Here is a 13,495-nt window from a genome sequence, read left to right on the forward strand (position 1 = left end):
GCTGCTATTTTGGAAAATTAAATAACAAGGTCTTCTATTCCAGAACAGCATAACAATTTTCACCAGGAGACAGTAGACATCTAAAAAAAATCACATAGTGATGATGTAGAGGCTTTAGGTGGTGGTGTAGTGGTCTAAACCACATAACCACATAACTGGTAAACTGGTAATCAGAAGGTCGCTAGTTTGATCCCCACAGCCACAAATTATTAGAATCAGAAAGTCAAAAGGGTCCTTTAAGAGGGGGCTTGCATATTCACAGGAACCTGTTGGGGTGGGGGCTTGAATAAGATGTGGGGATCACATATTTACAACCTGGTCTAATATTGAAAATGTGACTCTGTATACATTTTTTCAAAACTTGTTAAATGTGTCTCCAGATACAATTCCTTGCCATTTCCAGGAGATATTAACAAACAACAGTGTGTTTTATTCACTTTCCCTCAAATCATGACTTAAATAGCTGATCATGACTTTATAAATATCAATTTTTCTCTCTATGACTCACACCATGCTATTTTATGTTATCGACACACGTTTACTCAAACACATATTTTGAAAAACAATACATTTTAATGCTTTTATTATAGACACACCTGTATGTAGATACATACACTTATTCCAACACTGCTGGAAGGTATGTTTTTATACTTTTTTAATTTATTTTTTAATCTAAAATTCACCTTAAAACTGCGTCTGAATACAACATCATTTTACTTGCTTTTGGCGTCCCCAGCTGGATATTTCACTGTAAACTTGCAGCCAAACGTGATATACAGCATGCAAATTTTGAATTGCTAAAATATTGTCATGTTCACATAAATCTATATAAAGCATATATAAACATTTGTTTTCAAAGTTGATTAGCCGCGAGACCTGGCAGCCCATGAATTTTGGTCACAAAACATGCTGGCGCTGTCAAACAGTGGCATCACATGAAACAGGTCAATAGTCCCAAAGTGTATTGTTATTTTTTTTATTCTTGTAGCAAAATTGTATTTGCACAAGCAGATGTAACTTAAAAAAATACCCAGGCTCACTGAGTTCTTAGCTGATGTGGGGTACTTAGTTAAGTCTTTAAGATTGCTCATGAATAAGAATTGTTCTTCTTTTTCGATATATTATGATACATTTTTGGTGCGTGCCTTGAACCAGGACAAATATAACGTTTTTTTTTTTTTTTTTTTGGCTTTGTCTTTTTCTTATTCTTTTATCTATTGCCAATGCCTTTATGTATATGCAGTTATATTTGTACAATTGTAAAAAACATATTTTTTGCTTTCACAAAAACAAAGTAGCTCTAGCAAGTCCGACCACTGTCGGCCATCTTTGGAACGATCTCGGTAGGTTATTACCAGCCATGCCAGTGCAGCTCCCATCTCCACTTGAATGGAGAAAACCAAAATCTCAAATACGGTTGATCAACATTACGCTCAAAGAACATATTTCAAATCAGCAATTAAATCTGAAAATACTGGTAACGTAAATTGTGATTCTTTACCTCATATTACGCTAAAAGCGCAATTTTCCCGGCATGTATAGCTAATGCGCATGCGCGTTATAGAGTTGATTGATATGTTATATCTGTATCTAAAATGTGATTGGCTCTTTTACCTTTAAGGCGGGACTTTCTTTCTACTTCCGTTGACCGTTGTGTGCTCAGAGCTGTTTGGTTGAGCGTTCCAATTTCGCCCATTAATTTCAGTTGAAGTGGCCAATCTTTGCTAAATATTCTCTGGTAGTACTAGAGGTCCAACAGCAACAACTGATCGACCAATGAGATCAACACGCAATCCATCACGTGATCAGGTCTACACCAATGAAATCATACCAGGAATTGCTGCAGGTGGAGAATTCATGTACATCTTTCAGATCAACTGTTGGTTTGCGAATATATTTGAATACTGATCATATAATTTTTGGAACCTTGTCTTGTTATTTAATAACTTAACTGCTAGCACTGAGGTAAATATTCGTGATATTGTATAATCAGGGAATATAGTTTGTCCTGAATCTCATGCAAGATGCAAGAACTCAGCTCGTGTTAGTCCAAAAGCTGTAAACGTATTTTGTTTCGTCAATGTAAGGCTGTTTTATATATCTAACGATCGAAAATGAGGGCAGTGGAGGAGGCGTGTTGTGTTGTCACAGTATCTGAGACGCCCCTGAACTTCAGTTCTGGATCTCAGAATAAAGCAATGAGTTGTAGTGGAGTTTTTCTAAATTGCCAGTCTGGTATTGTACTCTGTACTGGCATCATATTTTCTCGCTTTGTAAATAATAGACAGTCCACGAGGAAAGACTTAAAGATATTGCGTCCTGACAGTTTCAGTAAAAATATGAAAATTTATGTAGATTACACAGGAAACTATAGCACCAACCAGCCGTGTGTAATGGACCGACGCAACATGAGCCGTCAAGAGGCTCAACTGTTAATGCTGATAAATTGTGTGGAGTTTCAAAATGCATTTCACCAAATCTTCAAGGAGGCAGAAAAGTGGGGCTTTTATAGCGCTAGTGAGGATACAGAGGTTCTGGAAGACTCCAGGTTTTTAAGTTGGTTTGCACTTCTTCGGATGCCCACTTTATCCACCAATAGTGAATCTGTTTCATGGATGAATAGTGGTACTCTTCAAAAGGGACTTCCTGTTATTGCTTGTGGGTCTCCATTTGGTGGTCTCTGTCCAGATATCTTTATGAACACCATCAGTAAAGGTATTGTGAGTAATCTGACAGGAGATGAGAATGCGCTGATCCTGACCGATGCCCGCTGCTTGCCTGGCACTGAAGGAGGTGGCCTGTTTGTTTGTGACAGAGATAGTTCTTACCTTGTGGGTTTGATTGTTTCACCACTATGCTGGAAATCAAATGAATGGATTGGCCTGACACTAGTGTGTTCTGTTCACTTAATTCTGAAAAACATGCTACAGGCTGTTGCCTGTCAGGAGTCACTGAAAGAAATTTCATCACAGTTAATTACTGACTCTCTTCAAGCCCCATCGTCTGCAAACCAATGTTCGAGATCTGAACACTACCCTATTGTGGCACTGATCGAGACTGGCCAGGTGTGGGGTTCTGGTGTCCTGCTAAACCAGCATTTGGTTCTGACCTGCAGGCATGTAGTGAATGAAAGGTCTGTGCTTACAGTGAGAATCAACTTTGGAGGAAGGTACTTTAATGTATGCTTGGAATTCATGCAAAAGCGGTATTTTCGCAATAAGTGTAATGGCTGGTTGTGTCTGGCCATGTAATCTAAAGTAATATATCCACTTCTCACCTTTTAGATTTCATGCAGTAAGAGGAAAGGTGCTGTATTCGTCACCACCATCATCTCCCTATGATACTGCTGTTGTGGAGCTTCAGGAGTCCCTCTCAAACATAGTAGCACCCCAGTTTGCCACATACTTTCACCCAGGTAATGTTGGTAATAAATCCTGTATTATTGAAACTCAAGTATAGCTGTCTAGATGCCACCAACATTAGAAAAATTATCTTTGGCCCCAACTTGCATCAATTTATAATTGTTCTGTATTTGTTTAGGTGAAGATGTAGTTGTTGTGGGTTATGGGGCTTTAGGGAGGACCTGTGGTCCTTCCTTGACCTCAGGAATCTTATCCAGAGTTTCCACCCATCAGTCACAGCCTGTGATGCTGCAAACTACATGTGCAGTGCAGTCTGGAGCCAGTGGTGGTGCCGTTGTTCGCTATGGCACTGGGGAGTTATTAGGTAATACCTCACACTTTTAATTTAACATTTTTAGAATGGAAAAAACATGTGAAAGTTATTCTTTACTATATCAGTACACCAGTTGTTGTTCAAAAATAATCTTGTGTTCAGCTTTTCACAAAAGCTTTTGATTTAAATAAAGCATTATGAAAGCTTTTTCACAATACACCATTATAATAATATAACAACACTGGCAGAACCAATGTCTTCGTAGAAGAATCATCTGTTTTACCAAACAGGGGCAGACAAGGTGAGTATTTGAAACTAACTTTTGCAATTCTGTTTGGTTCTTCTAGTGGCACAGAAATTACACACTGCATCTTTACCTGACAACTACAGAAAATGTATCTATTTAGCTATTTCTGCTCTGAACAGAAGGGGGCACAATGTGACCAATTAAGCAAATCCCAAAGGTTCTCAATCAGAGCCAGCCCTTCAGCAGCACTGGCAATGTCTGGCTAAATCAAGTGTTTGTCGGCTGATTTAATCTTGTATCTTTTATTTTATCTTATGTACTATTATTTTAGGTATTGTTTCCAGCAACACAAGAGACTTCACAGCAAAAGTGACATATCCCCACCTTAACTTCAGCATCCCTTTGACAGTTCTGGAACCTCTGCTGAGACGTTTTGCTCAAAATGGAGATGCTGCTGTGTTTAAAGTCTTAGACAGTGCAGAGGATGGTGTCAGGAATATATGGAGACTACAGAGCATTCAGAGCAAGCTTTGATTATCCAGAGCCAATAATATAATTCTGAACGTTTATGATTATTGCAAATGTACTGGATACTTGAGAATGACTATATAACTTTCTTATCTTTCCGGATAAGGTTGGTTGGAAAAGGCACAGGGATGGACATTAGGTTATTAGCTTGATTGATTTATTTGTGCAGCCTGCACAAAAATCCCACTTAAATTACAAAACCCAATTATTATTATTATTTAAATAGGTTTTATGTAGAAAAAGGCAGGTAAACATAATGCCTGGTCAAGATGAACTAGTCAGTGATGGCAAGGGAGAAAATGAATTGTGCCAAGGTTTTATTATCTAATACAGTGCATTGTAATTCTAATTGTTTTGTAACTCTTTATGGCCTCAGTGATGCATTTTCCATTTGGCTCAGTTAAATTCTTTAATATTCCTACCATAAAGTAATGAAGACCTTTTTAATTTCTTGATTTTTATCTATTTACAACTGAACACTAAGCAGGGCTCTGCACTAGATCACTAATATATAAAATGCCAACCATCAACCCAGAAACAATGCAGTGTTATAGTTTAGACCAGGAGCTTTCTTGTGCACATTCTTCATAATGACTTTGAAAATGTGTATCTACTTCAAGATGTCTATTAAAAAGTGTATTGTCTTTCACAATTTTTGCTGCTGAACCTCATATGTCTTTAGAACCTTTCAGCTTTTGTTGAGTATTTTTTGTATAGTTATTATATTAATAACAATTAAGCTTGCCAAAAATTATTTTAAAATAGGTTGTATAGATTTGTTTCCTCTCCCATCTCCAAAGTCACATAAAAATGAGCAATTAGCACAGTATTGGGAGTAATTAGAATAACAAAAGAAAGCATGCTTTGGGCCCAGTGCCTTTAATCGCATTCTGGCAAGAAAGATGACACACTCCGACAAAGAAACATGCAACTAAATGCAAATATACTGCAACTTAGTGCAAATATGTTTTTCTAATCAGTAAAATCCAAGTATTTACAATAATAATGGCATGTACAGTACAATACAATCATACACTAGTCCAAGTGGTATAACATCACTGTTAGCAGACTCCTGTACACTGCTGAGTATGACATCAGAACATTCACAATTTACTTTTAATGAGTAGGTTGTCTTTCTACTAAATCAGACCAGAGATGTTATTTCCCATGATAATGCATGTTTAATTTAAAAATCCCCAAGCCCCATCTCGTTTTTTTAGAGGATGTATATTCTGCTCTAGAAGCAGCAGTACACTACATTAATGAATAGCTTTTCTTCAGAGATGCCACCATACCAAATGCACTGGCTCTTCCCTATGTGGAGCTCAGAGACCACATCTAAATGAATTAACATACCAGATCGCGTTTATAATTCATACATATTACAATTCATGTACTAAGCAAGTGAAACATTTCCCTAATGGAAAAAAAAGCCATTCTGTAAATCTGGTTGACTGATTCCATAGCATTTTTAAACCTTAAAATAGTTTCTTTTTTAGATGCACAAGGAGGAGAACAGAATTGATATGTTTTAAGTACAGTATTTTTATTCTTTCAGTCTTTGATTATAAAATGTAGACATAGATGATAAATCCTTGCAGCACCAGATTTACACCTAACATTATAGCCAACTCACGTTTCACTACAGTTGATGGGAAGATCTGATTAGGAGACATCTGCAAAGACAGATTGGTCCCTTTGGGTATATGAGAGGGAATATGTCAGATTGCATTTTCAAAAGCTCATTCCCGACTCTCCTGTTCATCGGCATACTGCGTTGTTATATTAGCCGTGCTGCCTCTTAGGTACTGTATTTCAGCCTGGCCTAGTGGAGTATAAGCTTATTGTATTATGATAGAAATATGAAGCCAGAGCACATATATCTCAGGACTTATTGTCCATTTCAAAGAAAATGATGGACGTTGGAAACGAGGAGAGAGAACACGACTACATTAAGACGTAGTTTATATGAAAATATAACGCTTTGCAATCTCTGGTTTTGGTTGCATTATTACACAAAAGAGAGGGAGAAAAAAAGTAGTGCCTTTAGGAACAGGATCATCTTGTAGAAGTGCATTTTGTCTTTCTGGCAAGTAGCCTGAAATCTGTTTGAGAAATACATCATTCAAGTTCTTCAAATACACTCACGAAGGCTACCTCATTTTAAGATATTTATAACTATATCTACTTAAAGGTTGCTTTAATGCAAACAAATGTTATAGAGACTGATTATAGGGTAACTTATAATCTTAACTTATAAGTCTTAGCTCTAGAGTTTTTCTTTTGGAATTTGTGACTCCTTGCAGTAGTTATATATTGTTGCTGTGCACACATGTGCTAAACCGAGGACATCAAAACAATTTACATAAACTCTAAGAGCAAAGACATTATACAGTAGCAGCATTCTCAAAAATGCCCAAAGAAAGCAGTTGCCAAAACCGTTGAAGGTATCGATGGTCGACAGAACCATCTAACAAAGCAGTAAGCAACCTGAAATAGTTAAGACCCAAAGCCTTTCTTTATATACATACTTTTAAAAGTCAGTACCTTGAAACCTACCTTTCGAACTTACAGGTATGATTTCCAAATATATAGTGATGACGGTATGTATTAGACTTGCATAAGAACGTATCACATCACACCTATCAAGCGTCTAATTCTGAGCTTGTGAGAACTGCAGATGCTAGAGACTGATTCAGGAGAAACTCTTGCACTTACAACAAAAAATATGAGGTTTCACAAGTATCAATAAGCCCAATAAAAGAAAACTCTTTCCCAATGCCGTAATCTCACTACAGCCACCCTCCCCCCTCCCCAAGTCAATGCTGTTTGGAGCTCAGTGTAAAGATGACCAACCCTCCAATGTCCACCATGTAATCTCAGAAGATAGAGCTGCCTCTGTAGTGATGGGCCACAGAAAGCTACTTTGAACAAGGCGAAAATGTTGTTCGTTCTACCAAATGTATCCACTGTCATCTACCTCCCCCACCTCCCCTTCCTCCTCCTCGCCGTTCTCCTCCGCCTCCTTCTCCTCCTCATCCTCCCATCCAAGCCCACTGCCAAAATCACCCGAATACGTGGCCACCTCATCTGAAAAAAAGAGAGATTTTGTTTAAAAAAAGACATACATCATATTATGGTAGACTGCTAGACTTATACACTCACCTAAAGGATTATTAGGAACACCATACTAATACTGTGTTTGACCCCCTTTCGCCTTCAGAACTTCCTTAATTCTACGTGGCATTGATTCAACAAGGTGCATTCTTTAGAAATGTTGGCCCATATTGATAGGATAGCATCTTGCAGTTGATGGAGATTTGTGGGATGCACATCCAGGGCATGAAGCTCCCGTTCCACCACATCCCAAAGATGCTCTATTGGGTTGAGATCTGGTGACTGTGGGGCCATTTTAGTACAGTGAACTCATTGTCATGTTCAAGAAACCAATTTGAAATGATTCGAGCTTTGTGACATGGTGCATTATCCTGCTGGAAGTAGCCATCAGAGGATGGGTACATGGTGGCCATAAAGGGATGGACATGGTCAGAAACAATGCTCAGGTAGGCCGTGGCATTTATACGATGCCCAATTGGCACTAAGGGGCCTAAAGTGTGCCAAGAAAACATCCCCCACACCATTACACCACCACCACCAGCCTGCACAGTGGTAACAAGGCATGATGGATCCATGTTCTCATTCTGTTTACGCCAAATTCTGACTCTACCATCTGAATGTCTCAACAGAAATCGAGACTCATCAGACCAGGCAACATTTTTCCAGTCTTCAACTGTCCAATTTTGGTGAGCTCTTGCAAATTGTAGCCTCTTTTTCCTATTTGTAGTGGAGATGAGTGGTACCCGGTGGGGCCTCAAGGTTGTGCGTGTTGTGGCTTCACAAATGCTTTGCTGCATACCTCGGTTGTAACGAGTAGTTATTTCAGGCAAAGTTGCTCTTCTATCAGCTTGAATCAGTCGGCCTATTCTCCTCTGACCTCTAGCATCAACAAGGCATTTTCGCCCACAGGACTGCCGCATACTGGATGTTTTTCCCTTTTCACACCATTCTTTGTAAACCCTAGAAATGGTTGTGCGTGAAAATCCCAGTAACTGAGCAGATTGTGAAATACTCAGACCGGCCCGTCTGGCACCAACAACCATGCCACGCTCAAAATTGCTTAAATCACCTTTCATTCCCATTCTGACATTCAGTTTGGAGTTCAGGAGATTGTCTTGACCAGGACCACACCCCTAAATGCATTGAATCAACTGCCATGTGATTGGTTGATTAGATAATTGCATTAATGAGAAATTGAACAGGTGTTCCTAATAATCCTTTAGGTGAGTGTAGAATGCAAAGCGAGCAATTCATGCACGACAAAGGCTAAACAACACATCTTACACACACTTGGCACGGGAACATAAAACAAACAGGAGGTATGACTTTGATGTTAGGCTTTTTAATTGCTATTTTATGTCCAGTCAGGGGATTTGTTCTTATCACCTGCAGATCCGACGCAGCCAGTAGTAATTAATCTTATGGACCTTTATTTCAGCGAGACAACTGCTCTTTTGGAATGGAAATGAACCTGGCCTAATGAATGTAGCACTTGGTCTTCTGTCAGATGGGTGACTGATGATTTTGTGAATCTAAGTCCTAAGCGCTGGAGCTACAGAAGGAGCATTGTCCTCTCTGTGTGCATGTGTGTGTGTATTGAGTGTGTGTTGTGCTCGTGCTAACCACAGTCGGGGTTGCCATGGATTCTGGAGCCCATTAACTCTCCTCCATGCTGGTCCACACACCAGCACTCCCCTCTGCTCTTGTCACACTGCAGCCTCCTGAAAAAGCCATCCTCATCACAGCTGGGAATGTAAGTATCTAAATTGACAAAAGTGAGTGAGCGACATCGTTTTACATTCATTTTTATGTTCTAAAATGGAGTATATTACAATCTTTGGGAGGGCACAAGGAAGATATAGGGGGACAATGTTGCCCCCTCTCCCCCCAGCCCCCACTTAGGCCCAGTAAATCAAGTAACAGATCCAAGTGACGTTTCTCATTGTAATGCATAAAATTTCAGGGGTGAAGGCTGGGTTTATGTCTGCAGTGTCTCGACACATTAAGCAACAATGTAAAGAGTAATAAGCAGACACTTTACAATAAGGTTTTGTATGTTAAAATTAGTTAATGCATTAGGTATCATGAACCAACAATAAACATTGTTTATAGCATTAATTAATCATGGTTAAACAATTTTATATTTCATAATGCATTTATTATATTAACCTAGACAATGTTTAATGTTAATGTATGTATTAATATATGTAAAATAAGAACATTAACCAAGAATAATCCATGCAGTAAAATCTTTGTTCATTGTTAGTTAATGTTAACATGTTCCTCAAAATAAGTAGTCCACTACAAATGACTAATTACTTCTCTAAGAAATGTAATCAGAGTGCTTTACTGATTACTTAATTCAAAAAGTAATCACATTACTATTAAGTTCCTTTTTTTAAATCACTTTTCCTAGAAAAGATTTGGTTTTCTGCTCAAATTCAAAATTCTATATTTCCTCATTTGCTGTTGCACACCTTATAGCTGCTACAGAACTACTAACAGGCGTACACGTGAATTCATATTTCAGTAACTGTAATCTGATTACAGTCATTTAAAATGTAATGTATTACATAACTTTTCTGACTAAAAAGTTATTAGATTACAGTAACTAATTACTTTATACTTGGATACACCCAACACCGTTCATGAACAACCTTATTGTAAAATGTAAATGTAAAATGCAACAAACTACATATATGTCCGATATATGGTCACGTAATCATCCATCACCAATGAAATGCAGGATTTAAACACAAGCTTTCAGAATGAAGATGAAACTTTGATTTGATTGCACACACTGCTATTTATTGTGTGGCATTACAGGGCTTTTTATTTTTGGCTGACTCTGATAGGCTGTAGCATCTGCAGCATGTCCTTGGACAGTCTTGAAAGTGGTGCAGCCAAACATAAAGTGCTGCCCACTGCCAGGAGTTGCATTCTAATCCCCACACCTGATCAGGGGCTAATCCCAGCCTCCTGCTTGTCATCTGTTAAATGAAACTCCTACAGTCTATCCTGCTAGAGCGTTCTCTACGTCTCTGATTTTACACATTACCTCCCTTCCAGGGTTATTAATGTAAACCAAGACAAAACTGAGATGAGAACTACTGATGAACAAATACTTCTCAAAAACTAAAATTAAATTAGACTAAAAACAGTTAATATGGTGATATGGCATGAGATGCCAATAACGTTATGAATACTGATAACAAAGATGGACAAAAATGAAATAACAGTGGTCATTAAATTGAATTGAGCAAAGTTGAGTCAACGTACATTTTGTGAACATTAAAATGTTTCAACTGTTTTACTTTTATTAACCTTTCTTTATGCAGTTGTATACAATATCCCTATATTACTGCTTTCTCATGTTCTACTGTCTTACTATTTTTCTATTGCCTTTGTTCCTCTCCTTCACACCTTAACTTGTTCTTCCCGTGACAGAACAGAGTCTCAGCGGAGCGTTCATTCTTACCTGGTTTCTTCTTGGCTCCCTGCTGCACTTGGATACTCTCTAGCTCAGCCAGGCAAGGAGGCTCTGAGGAAGAAAAACAATCAGTGCCTTTAGGGAAGAGCCAGTGCTAATCTCTTCCAGACAAACGCTTCACACAAGCTCCCCCACCAACACCCAGATGGGGCAGTTTTACACTTGATCTAGAGCACAGTCAAATCACAATAGATCATTATAATGCCAGTACAATTCTCGATAGAAAGAGTAAAAACAATTTTAAGTAATACAACTAGCTTTAGGTAAATTTGGAAAATTTTAAATTAACATCCATTATTGAATATTTCCAATGAAAGTTTCGCCTTAATGCCCTGAGGCGAAGTTTACAACCTTTTCTACATTATATTAAAGGGATAATTCATCTACTTGCTCTCATGTTGTTCCAAACCTGTGTGGATAACATATATATTTTGGTCTGTTCCTCAAAAAAATCTATCATATGCCTCAGATAACTTTGAATATAGTGGAAGAGTCATAAGAAATATGTCTATGGTTCTTTTTAAAGCTTCTGTTTACATACAATATAAGCCAAATGGATCCACGGCTGTCAAGAAATATTTTAATGAATAAGAACTTCTATTTTGGTCTGTCCTCCCAAAAAGCTTTCATATGGCTTCAGAAGACTATGAACATAGTGCACTAGTCATATAAACTACTTTTAGGATGCTTTTTTGGCCCTTTTGTAGCTTGACAGCCACAATCCACATTCACTTTCATTGCATAGAAAGGAGCAGCTTGGACATTCAGATGAAAATCTTCTTTTGTGTTCCATGGAAGTGAGATAGTCATACGGATTTGAGGGTGAGTGAACTATTCCTCTACTAAATCAAAGTGATTACAGCAAATGGCCTGTGCAGCACATACAGTAATATGAGCCAATGCTTCAAAGCTATCATGGTTCACTGCTATATGTGAGGGCTGGGCTAGTCAAGTCTAAATAATCTGTTTGACTAGCTGTCTTGTTACAGTTTCAGAGAGTTGGAGATTCAGCAGGCCGTAAGCAACTAACACTGATGTTGTTTTCCCTCTACTGTGGCCATTTCCTTTCCACCAGGGGAAATACAAGGGAAAGACAAAGTGTGACAGGCCAAAAGCAACTGTGCCCTCCCCATGAGAGATGAGAGTGGCCAGCCACATCGTGAGCAGAATCAAATCAAACAAGTGAGTGTGTGTGTGTTTGTGTGTGTTTAGCTGAGATACAGCTCTGTGCCTCTTTAGTGAGATATAGAGTGAAGCGTATGTCTTTTTGTGTGAAGAAGCCTGCCATTCTCCATGGTTAAGTAAACACACACACAGATCAAATCTCAAAGGAATTCCTCAGACAAAGACAAAAGAGCACACATACACTCATGACAAGTCTCATTAATATGTATAACATGTTGCTGATAAACACATGCACATGCTAACAGACCCACGCTCTCTCCTGCAGACACACACACACAGACACACACACGCACACGCTTTACTGTCATGCACCCTAGCAATACACACTGAATACCAATTCCTCCACACATAGAGCTTATGCAGCAAACTTGTGCATCTCTTAAAATTAATACTCCAAATCACTCTCCCCACAAGCCACAAACAACTAAAGTTCAACTCAGACCTTCCATTGCTCTCTCATCTCTCATTTTATTGCCAAAGGGGGTGTGATAGGGTTTTTGAAGAAAATGAAAGCTTTGGATTATAGTAATCCAAACATCCCGCATATGGTTCCATTACCCACTCGTCAATGTTTGATGATATTTAAAAACAATTAAGCTTAATCCACAGCAAACCGAATGAGTAAGTGGCGTAAATCTACAAAACTCTGCACAAAGATAGATGGATTTTCCTAAAGCCCTTCCTCCACTGACTAGTGTCTTAATCTTCGATGTTGAATGTTGGAATTAACATTAACCAAGATTAATATATGTAATAAAAGTACCGTTCATTGTTAATGTTAACTAATGTTGTTAACTAATGTAAAAAATAAAATAAAAAAAACGGAACCTTATTGTAAAGTTTTACCAAAAAGGTATAAAGGCCCTTCACCATTCAGACTGATCACACTGTGAATTATGTGACAGGAGGTCAAAAGTTTTGCTGCTGAAATCAGTCTGTGCTTACCACAATTTGAACCACTGACCCTAGTGGCCGATGCTGGAAGTGTTGTTCAGTTTTTGGGTGAAATTTCCAAACGGTGGTGGCAAAAGCGAGTTGTATGTTTAGTTTTAAATGATGTAATATAGTCAACAGGAATACATATTTTATTAAACCTACCCCCTAACCCACACCCCAACCCTAAACCTAACCATCAGAGGAGTAAAAATGCAATTTTAGAGCAAAAATGCAACCTCCAAATTGTGCTTAAACTGTGTTTATGAGAATGCAATTACTTCCTGGTTTCCATAGGACCAGATCCATGTCTCAGATAT

The 13,495-nt window shown here is 38.3% G+C and overlaps 2 protein-coding genes across 2 annotated transcripts in view; one reads left to right on the top strand and one right to left on the bottom strand.

Annotated features, from left to right (window-relative positions):
• Positions 1-1,847: 1,847 nt before the first annotated feature.
• tysnd1 (trypsin like peroxisomal matrix peptidase 1) lies at positions 1,848-5,065 on the top strand. Its single transcript, XM_052150768.1, has 4 exons — positions 1,848-3,169; positions 3,285-3,415; positions 3,541-3,726; positions 4,254-5,065. Exons 1-4 carry the CDS (start codon positions 2,115-2,117, stop codon positions 4,454-4,456), a joined length of 1,575 nt encoding a protein of 524 aa, XP_052006728.1. The 5' UTR covers positions 1,848-2,114; the 3' UTR covers positions 4,457-5,065.
• Positions 5,066-5,298: 233 nt separating this feature from the next.
• The window catches only part of LOC127660499 (testican-2-like), a 47,769-nt gene continuing 39,572 nt past the window's right edge, over positions 5,299-13,495 (bottom strand). The window contains exons 8-10 of the mRNA XM_052150778.1: positions 11,046-11,108; positions 9,191-9,328; positions 5,299-7,540 (exon numbers count right to left, since the gene is read on the bottom strand). Coding sequence (XP_052006738.1) covers positions 7,404-7,540; positions 9,191-9,328; positions 11,046-11,108 — 338 coding nt within the window. The 3' untranslated portion in view covers positions 5,299-7,403. The remainder of the gene's footprint in view (positions 7,541-9,190; positions 9,329-11,045; positions 11,109-13,495) is intronic.

This window comes from Xyrauchen texanus, chromosome 20, assembly GCF_025860055.1.
Source record: "Xyrauchen texanus isolate HMW12.3.18 chromosome 20, RBS_HiC_50CHRs, whole genome shotgun sequence".
Lineage (NCBI taxonomy): Eukaryota > Metazoa > Chordata > Actinopteri > Cypriniformes > Catostomidae > Xyrauchen > Xyrauchen texanus.

Bases quoted from the DNA above. Each gene is read 5' to 3' on its own strand.
- tysnd1 (XM_052150768.1), top strand. From the start codon at position 2,115: ATGAGGGCAGTGGAGGAGGCGTGTTGTGTTGTCACAGTATCTGAGACG. The intron at 3,170-3,284 runs GTACTTTAATGT...CTCACCTTTTAG, and splicing joins AGAATCAACTTTGGAGGAAG to ATTTCATGCAGTAAGAGGAA. The intron at 3,416-3,540 runs GTAATGTTGGTA...GTATTTGTTTAG, and splicing joins TGCCACATACTTTCACCCAG to GTGAAGATGTAGTTGTTGTG.